Source organism: Apis cerana, linkage group LG11 (genome assembly GCF_029169275.1).
Source record: "Apis cerana isolate GH-2021 linkage group LG11, AcerK_1.0, whole genome shotgun sequence".
NCBI lineage: Eukaryota > Metazoa > Arthropoda > Insecta > Hymenoptera > Apidae > Apis > Apis cerana.
The window spans coordinates 15100098-15125356 of record NC_083862.1 but is presented as its reverse complement, the minus strand read 5'-3'; the positions used below and the strand labels follow the sequence as shown (position 1 = coordinate 15125356).

Sequence of the window (25259 nt, the reverse complement as noted above, 5' to 3'; positions counted from 1 at the left end):
TAAATAATTAACAATTTTTATATATATAATAATATATAATAGCATGATGATGATATAATCGAACAAAACAAAATATTTTAAAAGAACATGTGTATTTTTTATTTAAATATATGTATAATATAATACATATATATATATACGCATATATAATAAATCATAATAAACAAAGAGATTTGCGCATGCTTGTCTTAAAAGATAGAATGTATAGAAAGGTCATAGAGATATCAATATTCGTATTGACGAATTTAAGTTGATTGAAAGTAGACAGGCATTGTTCCATGAAAATTCTTCTTTATTTGTGATCGATTGATGCGCCATCTCCGAAATATGAAAGGGCAATGCTAGTTAGTGCGCATTAGTGTGTCTACCGATCACAGAGTATAGTTGCTTGAGTATAGTTTACCTGCCAAACGTGTATCTATGATTGCTCAAGTTTGTATACTCGTGCTATCTTCGTTGTATTTCGCTAATTTTCATGCAATATTGAGTCTGATTGGAAATACGAAGTATTTGCATAGTGTATACAAGTGCGCATTAAAGAAGGAGTTATGGGGGACGCAGCGATGAACGTCGCAGCGTCCGGTGGCGGCGGTCAGCGTGTCGTTAAGGAAGGCTGGCTGCAAAAACGCGGTATTGAAGCAGTTTCATAATATTTATGTTTACTTTATTTTATTTCATTTGGATAGAATACAAATTCGAAGAACCTTTTCTCACTTTCTCACATGTTCTTTTTTATTATTATACTTTTCTTTTTAACAAAATATTAAAATTAAAAGTATTTTTTTATATAAATAGAAAACAATTTTAAAAGTTTTTTTATTCAAATTCTCACCATTACATTTAAAGTTTTTACGAACGATATGCTTTTGATATTAAGAAAAAAATAATAAATTAAATATATTTTATTTTGATATATATAGGAGAACATATAAAAAATTGGAGGTCAAGATATTTCGTTTTACGGGATGATGGCACATTAGTTGGTTTTAAAGCTAAGCCAGATCAACAAATGGCAGCTGCAGCACAACCATTGAATAATTTTACTGTTCGTGGTTGCCAAATTATGTCTGTAGATAGACCTAAACCTTATACTTTTGTCATAAGAGGTTTACAATGGGCTGCTGTAATAGAAAGAACATTTCATGTAGAAACAGAACAAGAAAGAGAAGATTGGGTAGCAGCAATTAGGTTTGATTCTTTTTTAAAAAAAAGCAAATTTAAAATATTCGGCAATTTAAGTTTTCTAATATTTTTCATTTTTTTTTCTTTTAGATATGTAGCTGCTAGGTTAGCAAGTGAAAAACAATCTCAACAACAATCTACGCAGATGCAACATTCATCATCATCTGAAGATGTTGATATGGAATCTTCAGGAGGTGGTAGGTCAGACTCTTGTGGATCTGTTGGAGTAGTATCTTCAGATGTAGATGGTGGCAGTATTGATGAACTTTCTGCAAAATTTAGTGTTCAAGGAACTTCTAGTAGTAAAAGCACAGGAAAAAAAAAAGTAGTACGTTATATAATAGTGTATTCATCATAAATCAAAATGATTGAGATTTTTTAATATGTATTTTATTACTATTATTAATATGTATTTTTCTTTTTATTGTTTATTTTAGACTCTTGAAAATTTTGAATTTTTAAAAGTTTTGGGAAAAGGTACATTTGGGAAGGTAATTCTTTGTAGAGAAAAGGCAACAGGTCATTTATATGCTATAAAAATATTACGAAAAGAAGTCATTATTCGTAAAGACGAAGTTGCGCACACACTTACTGAAAATAGAGTATTGCGAACCACAAATCACCCGTTCCTAATCGTATGTGCTTTAAATATCATTATATTATATATATATATATATATAAAACATATATATAATATTGATAAATGATTAATATTAATAATATTAATTATTATGTAATGTTTTTATATTTTGCAGTCCTTAAAGTATAGTTTTCAAACAGCAGATAGGTTGTGCTTTGTAATGGAATATGTAAATGGTGGAGAATTATTCTTTCATTTGAGACGGTCTCGTGTATTTGGAGAAGATCGTACTCGATTTTATGGCGCTGAAATTATTTCAGCCTTAGGTTACCTTCATTCGCAGGGTATTATCTATCGTGATCTCAAATTAGAGAATCTTCTTTTAGACAAAGATGGACATATTAAAATAGCTGACTTTGGATTGTGTAAAGAAGATATTACATATGGTAAATATATTGTATATATATTCTTAGATTTAAAAATAGATAGATAAGAAATAGTAATAACATTTAAAACACTCAGGAAGAACGACGAAAACATTTTGCGGAACTCCTGAATATCTTGCACCAGAAGTGTTAGAAGATAATGATTATGGACGAGCTGTAGATTGGTGGGGAGTTGGCGTTGTTATGTATGAAATGATTTGTGGTCGATTACCTTTTTATAATAAGGACCATGAAAAACTTTTCATGCTTATTGTAATGGAAGAAGTAAAATTTCCTAGAACAATCAGTAATGAAGCAAAAGATATGCTTGGTGGTAAGTAGATAGTGAGTAAAATCGATATTTTTATTTTTTAATTTTTAATTCTTTTTTTAGGATTACTTATAAAAGATCCAAGCAAAAGATTAGGTGGTGGACCTAATGATGCAAAAGAAATAATGGATCATGCATTTTTTTCATCAATTGATTGGTCAGATCTTGTACAGAAAAAAATTCCTCCCCCTTTTAAACCTCAAGTAACATCAGACACAGATACCCGATATTTTGATAGTGAATTTACGGGTGAAAGCGTAGAACTTACGCCGCCTGATCAAGGATTTTTAGGTAGTGGAGGTGGTTTAAATTCAATAGCTGAAGAACAAGAGCATTTTCCCCAATTTTCTTATCAGGAAAGTCACTCGGCAGCAACTTCTTCCATTGTTTCCATTAATCACTGACAGTATCAAACGTTTTCTTTGTTCACATATTGAAATGTAAGGCTAAATGCATGAAAAAGTCAGAGACATTCGATTTTATGACGAATATTCGTTCTTTTGTCTACTAATTTGGAAGAATTTTTTGTTATACAGATAAATTGAAATATTAGTTATTTTCTCTAATTTATGATGCTTTTTTATGCATCTTTAAAAGATTTTAACACATATCTCCAATGGCAGATTAGTGTGGTTGCGTTTACGTGCGCATACATGCACATACTCATTGAAATTGTACATGAAAAAATTATGTACCATAAGATTCAATTAAATTAATATTTATACCTGCTGAGTAGGTTTGCGGTGATATAATGGGGATTGAATGTTAATTTAAATCGAAAGCAAAATAAGAGAGATAAAAGTTAAGCTTGTCCCCTAAATTATGTTACGCTATAAAGAGTGGCATGTTTCTTCTATATTTGGAGGAACGATATTTGATAATCGTAGCTACAATTTTTTTTTTTTAATGACAATGTTCGATATTTTGGCTTCGTTGTCGATTCTAATGTAATAATTTATAGAAAAGCAGTTCCTTGTTATTTTTTTCTAAATTTATTAGTCAAATATTATAGCAGAAGCCAACATAGCAAATTATACTTGACAAGGAGCCAGTCAATGGACAAATGGATTCTCCATTTTAAAAGTAGAGGCATAGAAATATTAACAGCTTTAATTGAATTATTATGTATATCTGAAACAAATTTATAGCATTAAAAGAAAGCGTTTCTTTGTTATATTAGTACTCAAATTCGGAAATATTCTTTTTCCTTAGTACGAATCGTATTATTCATCATGTATCATTGACAAATAATGATTTACTGTGAGAATCAGATGGAAATATGAAATGCTACCCTAATATTATATTATTAATATTATATGCTATAATGATTATATATACATATATTTATATTTTAACAATTAAAGGATTATATTGTATGTATGCATTATTAATAATTTCCATCTCATTTGTAATTAGCAAATTTTTGTAGTTTATTCGTTTCTAAGCAAGAAAGGAATAGGAAATTTTTTAAAATAGAATGAAAGTAAATTGTCTTTAAAGTTGGTAGATATGCAATTTTGCTATTTACCATAAAGAAGCATGATACAAAGCAGAAAAGAAATATTTAAATATTGTTTTAATTCATCCTAAATTATATTCTATATTTTATGTTTTACATATTTTATTTATCAAGGAGATTTAAATTATATGCTGGTAAGATATCATCTTTTATGAGCCAAACATGGTCCAAAACAGCACCTTCCTTGTCATCAGATACCTGTAAATGACAAATTGTAAAATGAATTACAACAAACATTCCTTGTACCTTTTTTTTTCCATGTTAGCTAATACCTGTTCAAGATAAAGATGAGTTTGATTATATACTTTCATCCTAGTATATCCATAATCAGAACTGCGATAAGCAGACCAACTTGGTTTATGTGAAATAAATTTTTCACGTCCTTCCTTACATCCTGCTGACCCAGTTACTATATGTACAGGTGCCTTATAGTTTTTATATGGCTTCTCATAACTACCATTTTGTACCTATGATTATTTTATTTTTCTTATTTTAAATGAAATTAAAGATATCGCTTCATTATTGTAGATTACCTTGAAGTTGTACATGGGCCATAAACGTTCATAACTATGTTCATGAGCCCATAACAATAAATCTACTTTGTATTCGAAAAAAAGATCTTCAAGACCAAACCAATTTACAATTGGCAATCCAACTCTGACTAAACTTTCATGATTAGTGCAATCATCGGCATTTGCATTACTGCAATACATTGGTCTATGACCAAATATAACTATCCATGGTCTTTGTGCCCTAAAAATTTGTTATTAGTTAATTTTTAATTCTTAATTATTAATTCTGCAATATAACAAGGAAATATATAAATCTACCTATTTTTAGGCATATTTGCTTCCATTAAATCTTTTTTTAACCATTCATATTGTTTAACAAGTTGTTTTATACCATAATTCATAAAATAATAAGCTTCTGTTTCTATTCCTACAAAGTGTACAGGTCCTATATTAAAACTGTACCATAAACCTTCAGAATCTCCAGGCATAGTAAAACGAAACCTATTAGATTTACATTATAACAATAGAGAAATTATAAATTATAAATTAACCAAAATAATTTTAGCTTAAAATATATTCTGACCTGTAATTACTAAAATTATATTTTTCTTCATGATTACCAGGTACTGTCATATACGGTAAATAAGCAGCAATTCCTTCTATTTGTTTCATGAATTCATCACCAACACGTGCATTATCAGAATTCATATCGTATGCAAAATCTCCAATATGAATCGCTGCATTATATAATCCACGTTGTGCTTCTTCTTGCAATCTAGATAAACTTTGAGCATTTTCATTACCCATATCACCAAAGATAACAATGTGAGGTGACCATTTCGTTGATTCCTCAGGAATAGTTTTCAGATAGAATATATTGGACCATCCATATTTGCTACCACAGTGATAAACTATTAAAAGATTTATATATGTACACTTTATAAAATAACTATAGAATATGATAAATAACTAAAAAGTTATTTCACTTACTATACTTGGTATTAGGTGTTAAATTTTTTAACCATACTCTATGAATATATTGCTTTTGTTTTTCATTCCCACCATCAACAAATAGAGTAGAATTTCCTGTAGCTGTTAGAATTAGTCCATTTATTCCATATTCCACAATTGATTCTCGAGTATTATCCTTTGTGGCCCATGTTACAACAATGTCATGAATATTATCTAAAAATTACAAAATATATATATTACATTTCATTGATGATAAGAAGATTTAAAAAAAAAAACAATGTATTAATAAGATAAATAATTAGAATATATGTTACCTCCATAAGCAAGATGAACAGCTTCAGGTTGATAATAAATAACATTACATACTGTGAGAGAAATTAAGGATAAAAAAATAACTCCAATGAACAAAGCCATTTCTTATTAATTCATCCAGAAATGAAGTTGTGCTAATATATTATTTAGAATAATTTTTAAAAATCTATTTCATTATTTATTATATATAAAAACACTAATATTCTTTAAAATCCAAAAGTTCAAAAACTTAAAAAATTGAATGAATTTAAAAATGAATTATTGTGTTCCTTCAAATGCAAAGAATTACTGCATTTGTGCATAATAAATATACTTTTATTATCTAAGATCGACACAAATGAGTCAGGCATTATCAAAAAAACTTTTATCGAATATTCAGTTTTTATCAGCTATCGAAGTTATTGAACGTAAAACATGATTTTAAATGTGATATTTTCATTAAATTTCAATATTATTTAAGTAAAAAAACAAAATATTAATTTGTATTCTAATAATCTAAAACACTTGCAATCTAAATTCACGTGTTAGCGCCATCTGCAGAGTATAAAGCATTACATTTAATCATCAAAGGCTATATCATAATTGCAATATAATGTATTTACGTCAGAAAATACAGAAGACTGATCATAGTGAATAATTAATGGTAACAAATATTTCATTAAAAATTTTCGTTAAGTTCAAAATAAATGTCGTAGATAATTACTTATATAATCATTTAAACGCAATTCAAAAAAAAGTTAAATAAAAACAATAAATTTTATTTAGAAATATTTGTAAATTAATTCAATATTCATTTTATAAGATGAAAATTGAAAAAACGTAACATTAAAAGTAGAAATAAGAAATAAAGGTAATTGATTACATGCTTTATCTGTTTCTTCATAAAAATCTTTCATTTTCTTATTCGTATATGAGTTCATTTTAATAAATAAAACGTATATTCAATAAACAATGAATTTTTTTAAACATAGAAGATATTTAAGAAGATATTTAAACAACAGAAATATATAAAGATAGATATTTTATTAATTTTTTAATTTATATTCAATTATAAATTATAATGTATAATGTATAATTTATATATTAAAATGTATTTATTTCAATAGTATATAAAAGTAGAATAGAAACAAGAAGAATTTTATGGAAAAATAATAGAATAAAAGATAAAAGCGATAGGATTGGTAGTGGAGTCAAAGATGGAGGGGTTACCGCCACGAAAATGACGACGGCGCTGTACCAACCGCTACTGTCGCCGCTTTGCGGCGAGGGATGGAAATCAGCAGATGACAAGGGATGTCAGGGCTGCTGCCGCCGTCGGTTAACACGCACAGGTTCACACCCATCTTCGACAATATATTTTAAAGCTTCGAAGCTATCGCGGGAAATGGATAGAATGACTTTAAAAGGAAGCACTTCCATAGTGTTGTGAATCGATGAAATCAAATTGTGTATTATTATCGGAAATGTTTCTAATCTAATATAAAAAAGTGTGATGTGCTTCAGGGTAGATCAAAGTGATTGAATATATTACTAGTTTACGAGATCGTTCAACAAAGACAAAAGAAGATACATTATATATATGTCGTGATATATAAATTTTACGAACATTCGTTGAAAATACAGGTTAATTGTTTTTGTGAAATTTATTTCTAATCCTGCGTGTAAACGAGATGTCGTAAGTGTCCTTTGAGGGAGGGATAGAATGAAGATAATATAGACAACAAATAAGAGAAAAATCATAAAATCGTAAAAATTTTGCATTTAAACGACGATTTTATGCTTTTATGTACAATGGGATTTTATCGGAAAATATATATTTAATTGAAATCTGCCGTCAACGGAAAGTGAGGAGAAGTTAGCATGAGGATAGTCTGCGTTACTTCGGTCTCGATAAATCGAGACATTTTTACGATTCCCAAATGTCATTCAAGAAAACTTATGCACTCAAGGATGCAAGCAGTCAGAATGACCGAAGCAAGCGAGGAGTCGTGTTCAGTGAAAGCTCTAATCAATAAGTTAGGGCTTGAGGGATTCTGAATTCGTTGATCGTTCGAAGAAGAAATCTTCGTTGCAAGGATGTAGGGGGGGCCTATACTTGGGGCCCCAACGAGGGTTTCCTCTCAAACTGTTTGAATAACGTATTGATATCAAAAACAAAGAAGATTCTTTATAGATTCACCATACTCGTATTAAAACATAGAGAGTTGGAGAGTGAGAGAAAGAGAAAGAAAGATATTCCTCCTGTGATATCACGAGTTTGTAACGGATCTTAAACTAACATCAACATATTGTCAAGAGGAATGACCAGCAATCAAAGAATATTACGTGTTAACTTTTTTTTTTAAAAAATACGAACTGCTAGTTTTCTTGTCGTCTTAATCGTTAATCGGTGTACGTAAATATAACAACGTTAGCTAATTATTAGTGAAATTCAAAGTTTCCGGGGCAATTCGTTCTAATCGAGTGAAAACTGTGTCAAATTCGTCGTCAAAATCTTGACTCAGGGAAATCTAAAAATTAGAAAAAAAGAGAGAGAGAGAGAGAAAAATGTTAATGTTTATACTTAAAGAAATGTGGGTGTTAGTGAAAAATATCGATCGGGATATCAATGGTAAAATGAGATGCGAAGATACAAGAGGAAATGGAAAGGATGGCATGCGATAACAACATTAATATCGGCGAATTATTTTTTCGATGATGATGAGGCGATTGCACTTATCTTCGATTTTAATCGCGTCAAGACTCGCCTGAAGCATCGTTCTCTCTTATAATCGAATAAACCAGCAATCATCGCCGAAGTCAGCAAAAATGGTCGATCTAGGAGGATATATTATCATACTGATCAACCACAATGACAAGATCAAACTGTACGGTGAGCATCGATTGCGTCATTAATACATAATTCGTTGCTTTTTGTTTATCGTTATCAAAAATCCAAAAACGTTTTTTGCTCTTTTTTCTACATTTTCTTTTTTTTTTTTTTTTTTTTTTTTTTTTAATTAGCACCAGCTACATATACTTTAATGAGCATCGACAAAGCTGCTTGTCAAGCACGTAGGCGTGAACTGTGAAACCCTTTCTCTCTTTTGTTTCTCGTGTTTTTTTCTCGAGGATGCTATCATGTGTAATCATTGACATAGAAACGAATTGGCTTGTCCGTTCGTTCTGTGTAATCTGTACATACTATTTGTTCACATATGTATGTTCTTCTTTTACTTAAAGTCGAAAAAGAAAAAGAATACATATAATATGACAAACATACTTCGTTATCACTTTATATATATATATATATTTAAGTAATATTTAAACGTTTCACGATTAATTCGAACTAAATATTATATTTCATTGTTTCAAATTCAAATTTTTAGGTTCTCCGGCCGACAACGCGGATACGCTGGAAGTGGCTGATGAAATTTTACAAGTTAACGGTAGCACGTTGGAAAATGCCAGTCAATCCGAAGTTATTCAGTATATATATCAGGTATTTTATTTATTCGTAATAATAAGATTTTATTATTATCATTGTTGTACAAATTTAAAGAATTTTGTAATTAAACATTTTTCTCGTATTAATCATTTAATAGTTAGAAATTGATAAGATGAATATCGATGAATCTATCGATAATCGAATCGTTTCTTTTCGTAGTGCATCGAGTCTCGAACGATATGTCTGCGAGTGCGGAGAAGAAGCGGAAATAAGATGGGTAAGTATATTTATTAAGAATATTTATTTTAATAAGCAAAAAAAAAAAAAAGATTTATGAATAAAAAAGAAGATGTTTTAAATGATTTTTAATTATATAATATATCGTAATTGAAAATGGACAGAATGATATTGCAGATTTTTAATCGATTTTTTTTTGTAGAAAATATAAAATAGAAATCCATATATTTATCGTTATTAAAATAAAAGTTAAAACATCTATCTTTATAAATCGTTTCTTAATAAAATTATTTCATTTTCGAAATTATCCTCTTCGAAATGCAGTCTCGAAAATTCGAATGTTCGGGCAGGTAAAATTGTCGGCCGATTTCGTGTTTCCTCGTGCGATTCCGGCGTTCGCCAGGTAAATGTTCAGGTCGCCGCTTGTGTGTAATGGAAACGAATAGAGGGGGTTACAGCGTAGAGGGAACTCAGGCGAGAGGCAAACAGTATACACGAATCGAGGGAATCTAACCTTCGAATGTATCCGCTGTCACGTTCGATCCTTGCTAGTACGGAACCGTGCATACGTGCCAACGGTTCCGCGGCATTCCGCGTGCTCTTATCGTCCTCCTAACCTCTCGTTTTAGTTTTGCCAGCGCGATTTTTCATCGTGGCAATATTGACACCACGGTTCTCTTCGCGCAACTAGAAAACCTATTTGTCGTCCGTGTGAATGCATTCAATGTTGTGTTTATCTGTTCACGAATTTTTAGTGTCTCTGTGCACTCGTGTCTCTCTGTTTTTGTGTACGTGCCTGTTGTGATTCGCATTCCCGCTTGCTTACCGGTCGAAGGAATCGAGAGACGTAGAAGAACCAGATGGCAGTTGGGTTCGTCCGCGAAATAATCCAGGATTTCGGAGGATGTTTGATTTACCGAGGTCCGAAATTAAAGTGTGATCCTTAATTGGTTACCTTTAAATCGTCGATCACTGCGGGCGGATCTATCGATACAGAAGGTGATTGTTCCTTATTTTGTTTCTTTCCTTTCGCGGTGACGTTGCTTTTTAAAGCCATGTTTCGCTCGTCCTCTGCTCGACTGTTGCGCAATCACGTTTATTCTTTGGGCGTTTTGTAGGCTCTATCTTATGTGACCGCGAAAGATGAATTTTTGTTGGTTATTGGTCGCAAAAATGAACGATTCGTTCAGTCGAATAATTTATCATCGCTATGTGACACGTTAACAGCTACGTTTTCATTCGTGAAAACGAATACGAAAAATCTGTCGCGATTGCAGTTTCTCGATTGGATAGGTAATCGGTGTCAAATATAACTAAAATCGGATGCAATAGGAGGATGCAATGCGAGACGATTTCTTTGTCAATTAACCTAACTAATTGAATATATCGTGAATCGAATTGTCAAAACGAATTCCGTATCATTTGAAATAAAAAATTCAACATACGTCGTCCGATTCCTCTTTCTCATCGTTATTTATATTTCCAAATTCTAATAAAATAGCTATAATAACGATAAAAATAGATTTATTCGATAGTTGAAATTTTATATATATATACATATACGTGTAAATTTAAAATTATGAACCTACGTTTCATTTGATCAATAATTAAGCGAATCTCTTCAAAATGAATAATCTTTAATGATGCAACAATGCAAAGATCGAAAAATGCATATCTATATTTGGATAACTATGTTTAAATGCATTTATGCTTTGAATTAAGCTTTCTATCGCGAGAGCGGAATTTCTCGATTCTCGAAATCGATAAGTTAAACGCCACGCGATCTGTGTCGGCAGAGTTAACGCACGTTTCACAGGAAAAATCGCTCACGTTGTTGTATTGGTGGTAATATGTTACTCGCTAGTTGCCAGCCCGATAAAAGTACTTATACATACGTACGTACGCACGCGCGCTACTGCTTGTATTTGCCTATCGCGAATAATGGGAATGTTTTGCGGACGAAGAGCAACAATCGGTTGGGGTGCAGCATGCGTATCAGGTTAGCATGCGTTTCAACTTTTTTCCCGAATCGTTGCCTCTTTGATTTTGTTTCCACGAATAATCTTTATTTTCCTATCAAAACACTTTCACATATTTCTCTCTCGTATCTTTCTAAATTTTTCTTTAAAAGAAATCGATTTATATTTCGTCGTTAATTGTGAAGTCAATTTAATTTGTATCTTTTGATTTCACTACGAAAACATTGCCGTATTTTTGTTGAAACGACCTACGTTTATGTTCAATAGGAACATAAACGACGATCTTTTTATATACTTCCAGATGAAATATTTTGGAATTCGATCGGTAAATTGTAGAAATATTTCAACGCGACACGGAAACGAATGGCTGACGACGTAACGTACATCCGTTATTCGGTGCGTTAACCTTTCCTAACCTGAGTTGTTTGTTTCTCTTTGATAATATATACGATGACGATGCGATGGAAAAATAGAAAATTGTTGGAGAACGGTTAATCGAGCCGTAGCGAGCTGTAAATTCGAGGGTTTCCCATTTACCGATTGGCACTCGAGTTCGAGTGAATAGTTCCGTAGAAAACAAGGAAGAGTTACACGCACGGCGAGCACGGGACAATTACTGGATGGCGTTGCGAACGGTCTGGAGAGAGGAAGTAGGAAAAGAAAGGATAGGTACCGTAGGTGGAAGACGGGGCACGAGCTCTCGCGGACAGTATCGTGAACTACGAGATACGTAAATTATGCATGCATGAAATGTGTACGTACGATCGTGATGACGTATGACGGCGAGGGATGAGAAAGGAAAAAATAGATCGGCGAAAAATATATATGCATATCGGTTTAGCGCCATCGTTCGTTTAATTATCGGATCATCTTCGTAAGTGGTACGAATTTTTTCCCATATTTTTAGATCAAGCACCACTCGTGTTAATCCACTTATGCGATTTAACAAGAACGAATAGAATTAAGAAATTTAAAATTTTTCGAAATGTATAATTTAAATTATACATACGAGTAGTATAACGGTGAAAATTGATTTTCGTTATCAACGTTCGGTAAGTTAAATAGGAACGTTCTTCTAATTACTTCACAATAGATATCGGCGCGATGTAATTTAGAATACGCGTTTTCCAGTGCTAATGGTTCGATCTTATCGCGGTGTGAATCGAATTTGGCCCTCGTAGCAGAGTTGAAAGCGGTCGTCGTTAATCGAATTTTACTTTCACCCTGTGACGAAGAGGAACACGTCGCGTTCCACACTGGTGCCGAAGGAATGCAACGATTTCAGGAATTTCACGTAACCGCGCGAAAGAGTGGCTCGAACGTTTCGCGTCAAGTAATAATAGACGGACTCCTTAATAAAATCACGCGATATTCCGGATTCGTAGGAAGAATTTCTAGTGAAACGCATTCTCGGACAATTATTTTCTCCTCTCGGAGAATTCCGCTACAGTTAACGCCCTATTTCCGCTCTGAGCCGAAGATAGGTTAAACTATCTAGTTATTCTAGGAAAGTTATTCTATCCTCGTATTTTTATTATCCGCACAGATGGTTTATCGATCTCGATTCTTTAAAAATCGTAAATGTAATATCGATGTCCGGCGAACGGTTACGAGCACGATAGCAGTGCGTACGATGAGTGACTTCTACCGTCCAATTACAAAATATGAGACAGATGGCGAGACGATGCGAAAGCGTGTACAGTTAGAAAACTGGTTTTCGCCTGGTCGTGCGTCAAGTATATTACGAATCAAGTATTATCGAAATCTTACCTTACCGCTTCTCCCGTGTACCGTACACCGTTTCAGCATTTGCTGCATTCACGCGAGACACGCGCGTGTGCCAGCATCGAGTCATCTCTCTGCGTTTGTGCTTACGTGGCTGCAAATTTTCAGAGATAAACACGCGCTAAATTTTATCATCACTATTATCATTTTTCTTTTTCTTTTTTTTTTTTAATCTTTATAGGGATTCAGAAAGTAATAGTTTTGTACTTATTATTTTATTTTGTATCAATAGTTTTATCCCAAAAAAGTATAAGAAATACACAATCGCCAGAAGAAGACTATTTAAATAAATAAGAGAAACTGGATCACGATCGGTAATAAGTGTAAACTATTTATCTCGGTATGAATAAAAACATCACGAAACCGGTGAACTCTTTTGATTATCTTACGGTTAAAAAAGTGTTGTCGTCACGGTTTCAGCTCGACCCGAATTCAACGAAATCGGCGCACGTTCTACCGTGACTCCCCGTAATTTTCCGCAAGATTTATCTTTGGAGAGAAAATTTTAACGTATTACAAATTTCTTTTTGAACCTATTTAACGAACATGCGCGATTTCGAAGCGTGTCACAACTAATTCGAAGCAGGAAAATTTCCCAATTTTCCTCCAAGAATTTCGCGCGTTTAACACGAAGCGAGAAATTTCACCGGAGCTTGCGGGACTTGTTTGACCCAGATTTTTTTTTTTTTTTTATTACTACCTTCGAGCACGCGGAAGAATTCACAACGAATTTTCCCTTCCTTCGATTCTCTCTCTCTCTCCCTCTTTTTTCTCAAAACTTCTCTCGATACATCCACAAACGAAAAGAAGAAATTTCCACATCTACCAGAGACACAGGTGTGAATGACAGCACGGATGATGATTTATTGTTTATTCAGGGAAGGGGACAAAGAACGACTCGAACGACGGACGAAAAATACAGAAAAAATGTTGTCCTCGTAATATATCGTTGGAAAACGATCCAAAGCTGTTGTCTGATCCAAAGATGACGCGGCTCGCCCTTGAAAAATCGTCTGCCGGGACAGGAAAAGGGGGAGTTCGCACTTTCTCCGAATCCGTCGACTCGTGGCGGCGTTCAAGCACGTTTTGGCTTGGCGCCAAAAGCTAGCTGGAAAAAAGAAGGAGGAGGAGGACGAGGAGAAGGGTGAGGGATTGCTACGAATTTTCTCCCGCCACGGTATTGGCCAATATGATATTTTCAACCGCGAATCGCACCACTTTATTGCCTGACTCGAGATAACGAGTCGTAACTCCCCTCCCCTTTCCTCCTACAACGCTTCTCCTCGAGTGTCCCTCGACTCTCTCTTTATACACGACCAAACAATTGGCGATTCGCTCCTCGAACAAAAATTTCGAATTTTCAGAGAGGTCTTTTATTTTCTTTTACTTTAATAATTTTCGTTTACGGTGAAAAAAGAGTGAATTTCGAAGATGAATTAATCATCGAAAGCTTAAAGAGGGAACTCTTTTTCCAGGATAAAATTCGCTGTGTGGCCGAATTTAATAGCCGCAATTCCATTATAAAGTTCGTGAAACGCCACGCGGAGAAAATAATGAAAATTCTGTTTCCGGGTGGACGAGTTCGAAATTCCGCTGTCCGATTAGGATCAGAAAAAGAGAAAAGATACGAGAATTTTCAGTATCGAGCGAGAGAGAGAGAAATGTCGGGTGAATCCGATGGGTGTAATCGTGACTCGAAGCGACACTGCTCCTCCCGTCGATTTTTACCGGCCCGCTCTCTCGGCCCGTGCGCGGTTCCAAATATAAACCTCTTGGTTCGTAGGCTCGCGGTGCCATCCATTCCCGGCCCCGGTCGAGCGTTTATTTTCTATGGTTTCGGCGACACGCGCGCGAGAACCGTCGCCTCCGCTTTCCATCGTCTCGATTTCGTTCGTTTCGTTCGTCGAGGGGGGAAATTTGGGCAAGTGCATCGGCGAGCAAGGAATCATGTTCGAAGCGACGATAATTAACTCGTGAGAGAGAGAGAGAGGGAGGGAGAGTAGTTGGAAGAATATGTCGAGATTGTTTCGAAGAATATTCCTGTGCGGATGCTCGTCCAACTCGAGGGGAATCGACGGGCAAAAGTTCGTGGTGGACGAGTCCGTGGTCGAGGATGGGCCAAAGTCGATTGAATTCTCGGCGAGCGACGAGCATCTGGACGAGGATATAGCGACGCATTTCGATTTGTCCACCATCAAGTTCATAGACGAGGAGGAGGAGGAGGAGGAGACGGATGACGAGGAGGTGGCGGTCTTCGAAAATGGTATAGCACTCTGCGTGTCATTCCGCGGAAGGAAGGATTGGGTCCACTTAGTGGACGTTAACTTATTACGGATGAGTTAGATTCCAAAGATTAAGACAAAGAAAAGTGTTACAGTAGGAGAAAATAACGAAAAAGAAATTGGAAGTAGAATTAAAAAATAGGGAGGGAAGGTTATTCTCGCGACTAATCGCTTTTTGAAATTGTTGACAGTAGAGCTGGACGGGTTCAACGCTGGTCGGGTTCGAGAAGCTTGGGTTATCGCCGTCGAAAGGTAATTACACATTTGTGAAGAGCGATCAATAATTTCTAACGAAACAAAAATTCCTTGATTAACGTTCAAATATATATGTATATATATATATACGCATTCTTGCAACGCGATCGGAATGTTGGCACTTTCCGCGACCTTCTAATTTTACGCGATTCATCCGGAGAATTTTTCGTTGCAGGCGTGCAAAGGAACGATTGCAGCGGCTGGCATCTCACTGGAGAATCCAACCGCGGGATATCCAAGCGATTCTGCACCAGCAGGTACAGTGGTTTCTACGGTAATAAGTATTGAACGATAAAGTAACGATTGATATTAATTAAAAAACTACGTTTTTTTCTTTTTTTTTTTTTTGACTTTTGGAATCGAATAAGAAAGAGGTTATAGCGACAAGAAATTCCGAAAAAGAGAGATTCCAACGAAAGTGAAAAAAAGGATAAGAATGTGGGAGATAGTAGAAGAAAAAGTAGAAAGAAAAGATATGGAAGAGTGAAATTTGCAACGAGGTAATAGGAATATTTCCGCTAGGTAACGAATAAAACGAGCAATTATGCGGGGATAGTTGGCAATTATACGGGAATGCCCTTTGCAATTCGAAGGAAGACTGTGTGCAGGCCTTTCACCACACCGAAAGATACCTCCTCGTTTTACGTAATAATCGCGATGGAAACATCGAAGTGTACGCTGCCGACGACGAGCGAACAATACGATCGAAGTTGGTTCAATTAGACGGTCAACGCCGAGATAAATATTCGAGCAATTAGTTCCTATTCCATCCGCGTGTTCTATCGGTGTGGCGTTCCAGTCGGGGAGTAGTATTATTCGAAGGATGCGCGAACGAATCGACAGAGAAATCGTCACGGAGAGGTCGCTTATAATATGTGGAATGCAAAGTAAACGAGCCGAGTGAACGGTTGCCACGATCATGCGCGGCCTTGGATAACCTGTGTATTCCACAGGTTGCGGTTCAAAAAAATAATCGCCACGATGTTTCGTTCATCTTTCCTTCCCTCGATTCATCTCTCTTGTCTCGTGTCGATCGAGAGAGGAGCTTGAAACGGAGGAAGGAAGGAAGGGGAGGGAGCGAGAGAGAGAGAGAGAAAAAAGAGGGTATCGATCGGGAAACATGGTCGGAATCTCTTTGTTTCCGGGAGAAAGAACGGTCGTCCGGTAGAGGCGAAGCCAGCTGATTGTTTGGTATCTGGTATGTGTGTGTGTGTGTGCAGATCAACGAGGCAGTCGCGTCGACGAGCGGGGACAGCGCGGGCAAAAATGTGACGGGCAACCAAATTACCGTGACGCTTGCCGACAAGTAAGTGGCATTTCGTTCTTCCCCGTTTCTCTTCCGTTATTTATTCCCCCGTCAATCGTTATTCCGCTCTATTCTTCCTTTTACGCGTTTTTCCAAACCCGCCTCCTCTTTGCGTATCATCCACGTTTCTTTTTTTTTTTTTTTTGACGAATCTCGATCGCTTCCAACGATCTTTCGATGAAATCGCGAACAACGGCGCTCTTTATTCGGGACGAAAGTTTAACGGTTTCCATTCGATTCGATTCGTTTCGATCGTTCCGTGCGTCGATCACGTGAAAACGCGAAAAGTTGCCACGCGATGGGAAGTACAATTACACGAGAACCGGACGCGAGAAATAGCCGTGATTGATATCCCATCGCGATACCACTGCGCATACCGCGTCGTTTTTTTTTTTTTTTTTCCACTTACCTTAGACAGTCTCGTGGATTCCTGCAATATTTAAACGCAGTGTTTTCTCTATTCCAGGGAGCCGAGCACGAATGTCTTTACCACCAAGCTCAGCAACGGTAGCATTCCTAAAGGGTTAGGGAAAGACGCGAAGGAAATTCGAGGAGCGAAGGAGGAAAAAACAGAGAAACAACAACAACAACAACAACAACAGAGCTCTTCCGAGGAGACGAAACTTTTGGTAAGTATCCTTTCTAATTTGCGATCTGGGGGAAGAAATAGTCCGAGGGAAAAAGTTAATTTTTTCCCAGAGAGAGAGAGAGAGAGAACGAAGGTCGATCGCGAGATGAAAAAGGGAGTATCTATATCGTTTTCGATATCCTTGAAACCGATTCTCGTGGTTACGCTTCTATCTTTATACTTTATAGAGGTAAGAAAAAAAAATGATTTCTCCTTCACGACGCTTATGTAAACGCTTATGTCCGTGCGATTATTGGTTAACCGTGAGGTAAACATTTCCCGGAATTATAATTTATCATCCTCCATTCGTTCTTGCATAATTAATTGCCAAGCCGAACGTTGCGAAGAGTCGAAGATTAACCGTTGAAAATTAAGCATCGGTGAATCGCGATGCTCGCTCCTTCGTTGCGACGAAACGGAAAACGTTGCAATCTTCGATTCGCGAAATATTACGCGTGAGTTTTCGGTGAGACGGTGATTCATTCTTCCAGACACCGGTGCAAGGCGGAAGAGTCGGGGAACGACGTGCCAGCAGCCCTTTCCAAAATGGTCAGACAGAAGTCCTGATCGGAGAAGTGGAGGGCGGCCCAAGGTCGCCGCGGGGATCCACGTCTTCGGCTGTGAACGACGCCAATTTCCTGGGTCCACCGGATGAACGTGACGGAAACAAGCCCATTTGCAGGCGAGTAACACCAAAATCGTCTCTTTTCTATTCCTTCATCTTCGTTCTAACCTCAAAATCAAGCCAACGCGAATTTCACCGATATTCGGAACGCGTTGCTCGCGTTTGCGCCTCTTCCTTTATTATTATTATTAAAAGTCGCGAAAAAGGAGACAAAATCGGCGAGAAAACGCGAGAATCTGTCGCAGTTCCCTGCAGCTTGTATCGAGTTGCACCTACGCGGCTGTGTTGCCTCGTCGATGCAGTGAGAACTCGGCAGGTTACTGTTAGATGTCGCGGTGAACGTTCTTCGTGCGAGAAATCTCCGTTATCGAGAGATACAGCAAAGGGCAGAACTCGAACTCTTTTTTTTTTTTTTTTTCATCTTTACTCGTCCACTTTGCGCAAATTATAGCGCAAACGAGGATAATAACGAGTCGCGTGATATCGACGTAGAATTTAAAAAAAGAAAAGAAAAAAGCAGATAAATACGAACGGATATGTATACACACATGTATATATATATAGTTTGGCGATCGGTAATATTCTCGTAAACGAACGTTTCTTCGAACTTTTGATCGAAACGTCTCGGTTATCCGATAGTCCATTGAAAGTGTATCGATTAATTGATAGAAAGCGGAGTGTATCGGTTCGGATCGAGATGGGTCGAGGCAAAGCAAACTCTCGTCTCCCTCTCTTCCTCGGTAGTCACTTGGCCGGTATTTCACGCTCGTGACACACCCACCGCTAGAGTAAACGCAGCCTAAACAATGCGTTTTCCAGACCTCGCGATGCAGCGGCTCGCTCTATCCCAGCGTTTCCCAACCTGTTCACGGTTGCATCATGGAATCTTTACTTCTATTTTTAAACCTACATTCCTACGGATTTACCTTTGAAATATTTTACTCGGATACCTTGGACTTTTTCAAACGAATACGTATGTATATACGTGTTTCTCGAATTCTCGTTTCCCTCTCTTCTCGTTCCGAAACCAGTTTTCCTTACGCAAAATAAAATATGTAGCGCATAAATATATAACAAACTAGTTTGATTCAACGCGATAAAACTGATTAAAAGTAGCGAAGTATCTCGGATGCAAATGAATTTTTAACACGATCGTGCACGAGAAGGTAAACGAAGAGATGATTTTCTCGACCGGCTTAGGAAAATCACCTTGGAGTTATTCATGGACGAGGGTAGAGACTACAGGTGCGAATGAATGCGCCCATTGACATCACAGCCCACTTTTCTATGGATATAGCGAGTGCTTTCGTCCCCTCTTTCTCTCTCTCCCCTCCCCCTCCTCTTTTTCTGACGACGCCGGTTCTCGCGATTCTTCTCCCCACGGATACGATTTTTTTTTTTGAAAGCTCTACCGCTTCCGTGCAACGATGCTTCCTGTTCCGAAAATTCCCATTTATAGACTGTTTGATTCTATTGTTCGTTTATATTTTGCTTTATGGCTTATAATTCGATCATGGAAATTGGGATGAAAAGAAAGACTTTCTCGGCGATCGAAGCACCCCGTGACTTCGATTCGTGGTACGATTCGGTGTCCGTTAACCGAGCCACGGATATCGATTTGCGCTCACGAAATCGATATCGAGACGTTCACGCTCGCCACTCGTCCCGACTCGTATAACATTTTTTCACGTCGCGGCACCGAGGCGGATTTGCATTTGACGTCGCGCAGGCCCGATCGCGTTGCCACCAGCATATTAGCCTCTCTTCGAAATTACTTCTTCCTTTAAAATGTCCAATGATAATTCTTTACTTTCGTTTCTTTACTTCCGAGTCGGATAAAAAGAAAAATTCTTCCGACTTGGTTCGGAAAAAATATTTCCAAAGAAAGGGGAGAAAAAAGGAATTTTCGATGCTGTTAGAAATGGTGGATCCCGCAGAGAGGCTAGGTCCGGTTCTCGGCGACACAGCTATGGAATACCGATTGCTCGCTCTCCCATGGCGTTTCCTGTTCCGACCACGTATCCCTCTTTCGAAATAAGAAGCGCGCGCGGAAGAGGAGGAGGGGGAAGGGAGGGAGGGAGGGCGAAGAAAGGAGAAGAAGAAAAGGAATACGAGGAAGAAGAGGGAGGATAAGGGCGGTGGCGCGCGATAACTTTGGATGACGGCATCGTCGAATCGACGCCGCATACTTGCACTCTTCTATTGTTCTCTCGGCCGCATTATGCGCGTCATTCGCGCCGCCTTTTATTCAACGCTAAGATCAGCGAAATACGAATAAATCCACGATTTATTCCTCGTTTTCTCCTTCTTCTTCTTCTTCTTCCTGTTCGCGAAACTTGGATTATTCCGTGATTTTGGATAAAAGTTGAAGTCCCACGTTTTCTCAATTTTCTTAACATTATCAAAGCTCGAAGCTGTTAGATTTAATCGAGACTCGAAAAGAAATTTTGCGCGCTAATTTATATCGATTTTTTCGCATCGTTGATTTATCGTTCAAATATTATTCGAGCGTTTTAATAAATAGTAATCGGTTATTTTTAATCCACGGGTTAACCTCCTCTTCTTCCAACTTCTACTATTCGTGATTCGAAGAAGAGTGTTTCGGGTAAAAGTGTTAACGGATCGATGCGATCTGATACAAATTTTTTTTCTCTTACGTCGAATTTTAACCAAATTATCGCGATGATAAAAGGATGCTCGTTCTCGTAACGAGGATCATCTCAAAATTCTTCTCGCGATATGCCATTGGCACGATTGCCAGGCCAAGGCTCGTCATTGAATGATTCGGTGCTCGCTCATTTTTCTTTCCTCCCGATTCCAAGGTTATCCGTGAAATTGTTGGCGAATCTCGCGGTGATCTCGAACGCAGGCGTGCCCCGAATTTCAAGATTTCGCGATTATCCGTTTTATTGCTTATTAGCAATGAAAAAAAGAAACTCACTTTGCGGTTACCCGCAGAGACAAGAAATGTAATTTAGGCGCGATAAGTGAAACTCTTTTCGCCGGCCGGTATAATTAATAATTTCGGCCGAAGGAAAAAGAGAGGAAGAGAGAGAAAAAATTGCCGATGCATTACTGGCGCTCATCTCGAGTGCATCTCGAGATGCTCGTTCACCGCACTCTCTCGTCTCGTCTCGTCTCGTCTCTAGGAAAGTGGTTTGAACCGTTAAAGCGGCGCTTTCGTTCCTCTCCAACTTGGAAACCGGCCTTCTTCCTCCCAAGCTTTCGAAAACTCGATTAACAATCGAGCGGGGCAAGAAACGATCTCAACCCTCCTCCATTCTTGCGCGCGAACGATAGATCTTCCCTCTTCTCGACCTACAAAGAAATCCTTAAATAGATCAAGTATCATATATATGTGTATCGTATTTTGTCATATTCTCTCACGACTTATATAAATCAAGTATTATTTACATATATAAATATATATTGATTATATCGTATTTTGTCCTCTCTCTCTCTCTCTCTCTCTCTCTCTCTCTCTCTCTCTCTCTCTCTCTCTCTCTCTCTGTGTGTGTGTGTGTGTGTGTGTGTGTGTGTGTGTGTGTGTGTGTGTGTGTGTGTGTGTGTGTGTGTGTGTGTGTGTGTGTGTGTGTGTGTGTGTGTGTGTGTGTGTGTGTGTGTGTGTGTGTGTGTGTGTGTGTGTGTGTGTGTGTGTGTGTGTGTGTGTGTGTGTGTGTGTGTGTGTGTGTGTGTGTGTGTGTGTGTGTGTGTGTGTGTGTGTGTGTGTGTGTGTGTGTGTGTGTGTGTGTGTGTGTGTGTGTGTGTGTGTGTGTGTGTGTGTGTGTGTGTGTGTGTGTGTGGTCTCTCTCTCTCTCTCTCTCTCTCTCTGTTATTGTGTGTTTTCTGCTCCCCCTCTGCTGTTTCGACACCACAGGTTGGTTAATCGAATAGTCGAGAGGAAGCTCGATCAGCTGGGCGATTGAAATCTTTTGAGGGTGAAGGGGGAGAAGTTTCTTATCGATCATTCAAACTTTGGTCGGACCGATTGGATTAGTTAAATTGATTTAAGCCGGTTAAAATTAAGAACGTAACTTTGGTTTATCGACATTTTTCCGATAAAATGTGACGATTGTTCGTGATGATTTGGACGTGGTTGTTGCTAATTTTCGGTTAATTAATCGCACGAGAAAGGAGGCTTAATTTAATCCGTCGTAATGAAATTATTCAATATCGTCGTATAAACTCGTATAAACTCGTATAATTCCGTGTAATATTACTTAATTAAAAAAGTTTGGAGGAATAATAGAAAATATTATCTTTTAGAACGTAAAAAAATTATTTCGAAGAATTTTAAGAGCCCGATAATATTTGACAACGAGGCATATTTAATTTATATTAAAAGTGGTGCAAATTTTTTTCCAGTTCGAGTAAAATTTTAAAAACCGACCATAGTTGAACGATTGCACTCTGATCGCTATCAATGTTTATGGAAAATAAAAATTTTCACCAATATATATTTAAATTATTTTTACGCGTATTTACGTGTTCGTATTTATAATGAATAAAATAGATAAACTCAAATTAGGTTGGCTTACTGCTAGGCCGTTAGATTAAAGATAATCGATAGAAAGAGAGAGAGAGAGAGAAGCATGCAAGGCCGGCGAAACATCGAACGAATATTACGTCGTTGAAACGCATCCGAAGGATCGATCTACGTCGAATTCTTCTACGCAGCATAGTCGCGGCACGTACTTACATACCTCCTTACCCGAGGGACTGACGACCACTGCGCCCTCTCCGATTCGAAAGATCTTGAGACGACGGAAATCGTCATTCCTCGTCGTCCAATTCGATAGAATCTCATCTCGCGCGCCGTCGCTCGCCACGGTAAATTCCTATCCCCACCCTTCTGTTCTCGAAACGAGAAATGCAAGAAAAATCGAGCCGAATTTTCCACGAATTTGTCATTATTCATTTCCGAGGAATACCAAGTTTTCCAATTGGCGTCAGGTCGTTGGAACCTTGACAATAGGTCAGTGGCTCTTGCGCGAACGTGAGCGGCATCCGACCGTCCCGAGATTACGAGTTCGTTGCGAGTGGAATCGACGCGAATCGAATGGGAAAAAAAAAAAAAAGAGGCGAGAAGGCCTTTGAACGCGCTCGACCTATTTTCCTTTAAACGGATTCCCCCTCCTCCCGTCGGGACTGATGGCTCGTCTTCGATTCGAAGAATCGAGATTCGTTCGAGTTGGAGAGGAGGAAAGTCTTGTTTTCCACGATCGACCGTGAAAAAAAATGTTTTATTAATATCGCGATACGGGACGGGTGACTTTTTTTTAAATAGATTCCCGATTGATTATTCATTATATATCCATCGGGGATAATCGCTCCACTTTTTCTTCCTCTTATTCTCTCTCTCTTATTAAGCCTTCTTTTTCTTTTTCTTCGTCTCGAAAATATGCATATATATATACATACTTGAGCTTAAGCGTATTTTTTTTTCTGAAAAATAAATTAATATTACTAGATCGAATATCGTGTAGAAAATGAAGAGCGTCGGAGTAAGAGAAGAAAAGAATGGCGATAAAATGATTCGTTTCCCAAGTGGAAAAGTCGTCGTCGTGGCTCATTACGGCCGAAAATTGGAAATTTATCGTGCCCGGAGCGTTCAAGTACCGTTTTCCGATTCGTGGAATGGACACGATCCGTGACATTCGATTAATCGGTTTGATTAACGGCCCGTCCTGTCAATCTCCCTCCACGCTTCATTATTCCTTCCTACTTAATCCTGTCAATGTACTCGTTTCCATTCCCCCCTCCTTTTTTTCTCCTTTTCCTCCTTTTTCCCCGTCTAAAAATCCAGGCAAATAAAACTTCCGAAATGAAACGATGATAATTAGGATAATAATATTTGGTAAAGATCATCGTTCGTTAAAAAGTTATTAACAAAAATGTTTCTTCGAAACATGAATTTGGGTTAGTCTATAGATCGATGCTCAGATTAGAAAAAAATTAAGGGAAAACCAAATGCGAGTGGTTAAGTGAGTTTTTATTTAAGCTTCATTCGAAATCAATCGAAGAAAAATTTATTCAATTTATTTTCGTATTATAAAGATTTTAAGTTAGGTTGATTCAACACGATGACGCGTTAAAAACTCACATCGAAACGAGAGGCAACGTAATTCTTTTCTTTTTCCTCTGTTTAATTACGTTTGAAAATTCGAGTTTCTATATATCGAAAAATCATTTAGGAATGAAAACGTATGGTCGAACAAACAACGCAAATTCGCTCGACAATTAGAAGCGCGCGTATCGTAGCATCTGAAATGCGAGACGAAACGTCACTGCGAGGTGATTCACTGCGAGCCCATTACCCATTATGGCGGCGTTCATCGCACCGTAGCCTCCTTCAATGGAATCGTTACGAGAAAAGCCGACCGTCATCCTCGTTTTTACCTGCCCACTGTTTACTCGTGCACCGATGTCATTGTGATGTTCTCCCCTAGCCAAAACTGCTCCTCCTTTCCCTTTTCCCCCTCCCCTTCCCCCCTACCGAATTTTCGACCGTGAAACGTAAAGTCCCTTAAGTCTGTCCCACACTTTTCCATTTCATCTTCTACGCTTCAACGTAATCCAATTTTCGTCGAAAAATTAAAAAGGACGTCGTTCGATTCTCTACATAACGGGAGCGAATCTCGAAGAAATTCGAGGAATAATCGAGATGGATAAAAGCGGGCGAAAAAGCGGGAGAACTGTGTGGAAAGGGCTTTAGGGTTAGGATCCACCTGCGTTTCGAATAGCGCACCTGACAAGCGGAAGCCTATCGTCCCCTACCCAACCGAATTCACTCTCGTTCTTCGATGAAAGCGAGAACTTTCGAACGCTTTTCCCTATTCCTCTCTTCGAAACTCGAAGAACGAATTGAAAACGATGCGAGTTAGATAATATTTATCAATCGG

General features: G+C 37.3%; 3 protein-coding genes across 15 annotated transcripts in view; 2 read left to right on the top strand and 1 right to left on the bottom strand.

The window, feature by feature from the left end:
• The first annotated feature begins 196 nt into the window (after nucleotides 1-196).
• LOC107995943 (RAC serine/threonine-protein kinase) lies at nucleotides 197-3894 on the top strand. The gene is made up of 7 exons (XM_017053723.3): nucleotides 197-630; nucleotides 921-1188; nucleotides 1273-1510; nucleotides 1620-1817; nucleotides 1938-2208; nucleotides 2285-2521; nucleotides 2582-3894. The coding sequence occupies exons 1-7, from the start codon at nucleotides 549-551 to the stop codon at nucleotides 2920-2922; spliced, it is 1635 nt and encodes a 544-aa protein (XP_016909212.1). The 5' UTR covers nucleotides 197-548; the 3' UTR covers nucleotides 2923-3894.
• A 193-nt stretch (nucleotides 3895-4087) lies between these two features.
• LOC107995944 (acid phosphatase type 7) lies at nucleotides 4088-6324 on the bottom strand. The gene is made up of 7 exons (XM_017053724.3): nucleotides 5836-6324; nucleotides 5540-5734; nucleotides 5133-5460; nucleotides 4868-5050; nucleotides 4571-4790; nucleotides 4310-4504; nucleotides 4088-4235 (listed from the first exon to the last, which is right to left on the bottom strand). Exons 1-7 carry the CDS (start codon nucleotides 5933-5935, stop codon nucleotides 4140-4142), a joined length of 1317 nt encoding a protein of 438 aa, XP_016909213.1. The 5' UTR covers nucleotides 5936-6324; the 3' UTR covers nucleotides 4088-4139.
• A 2240-nt stretch (nucleotides 6325-8564) lies between these two features.
• LOC107995801 (uncharacterized) overlaps nucleotides 8565-25259 on the top strand; it is a 36445-nt gene continuing 19750 nt past the window's right edge. For 2 of the 13 annotated variants that reach the window (XM_062082388.1, XM_062082386.1), the window contains exons 1-6: nucleotides 13263-15524; nucleotides 15735-15795; nucleotides 15974-16055; nucleotides 17019-17104; nucleotides 17571-17733; nucleotides 18224-18414. In XM_062082388.1, coding sequence (XP_061938372.1) covers nucleotides 15275-15524; nucleotides 15735-15795; nucleotides 15974-16055; nucleotides 17019-17104; nucleotides 17571-17733; nucleotides 18224-18414 — 833 coding nt within the window. In that variant the 5' untranslated portion in view covers nucleotides 13263-15274. Of the gene's footprint in view, nucleotides 8706-9201; nucleotides 9315-9479; nucleotides 9538-10492; nucleotides 10497-11360; nucleotides 11497-13262; nucleotides 15525-15734; nucleotides 15796-15973; nucleotides 16056-17018; nucleotides 17105-17570; nucleotides 17734-18223; nucleotides 18415-25259 lie in introns of those variants that run through there. The other 11 variants (XM_062082390.1, XM_062082389.1, XM_062082391.1 and 8 more) reach the window with 11 other exon arrangements.

Excerpts from the sequence above, each read along its gene's own strand:
- LOC107995943 (XM_017053723.3), top strand. The coding sequence starts at position 549 with ATGGGGGACGCAGCGATGAACGTCGCAGCGTCCGGTGGCGGCGGTCAG. Across the intron at positions 1,818-1,937 it reads CAAATCACCCGTTCCTAATC|TCCTTAAAGTATAGTTTTCA; the intron begins GTATGTGCTTTA and ends TATATTTTGCAG. Across the intron at positions 2,209-2,284 it reads TAAAGAAGATATTACATATG|GAAGAACGACGAAAACATTT; the intron begins GTAAATATATTG and ends TAAAACACTCAG.
- LOC107995944 (XM_017053724.3), bottom strand. The coding sequence starts at position 5,935 with ATGGCTTTGTTCATTGGAGTTATTTTTTTATCCTTAATTTCTCTCACA. Across the intron at positions 5,461-5,539 it reads AACACCTAATACCAAGTATA|TTTATCACTGTGGTAGCAAA; the intron begins GTAAGTGAAATA and ends ATCTTTTAATAG. Across the intron at positions 4,505-4,570 it reads GGCCCATGTACAACTTCAAG|GTACAAAATGGTAGTTATGA; the intron begins GTAATCTACAAT and ends AAATAATCATAG.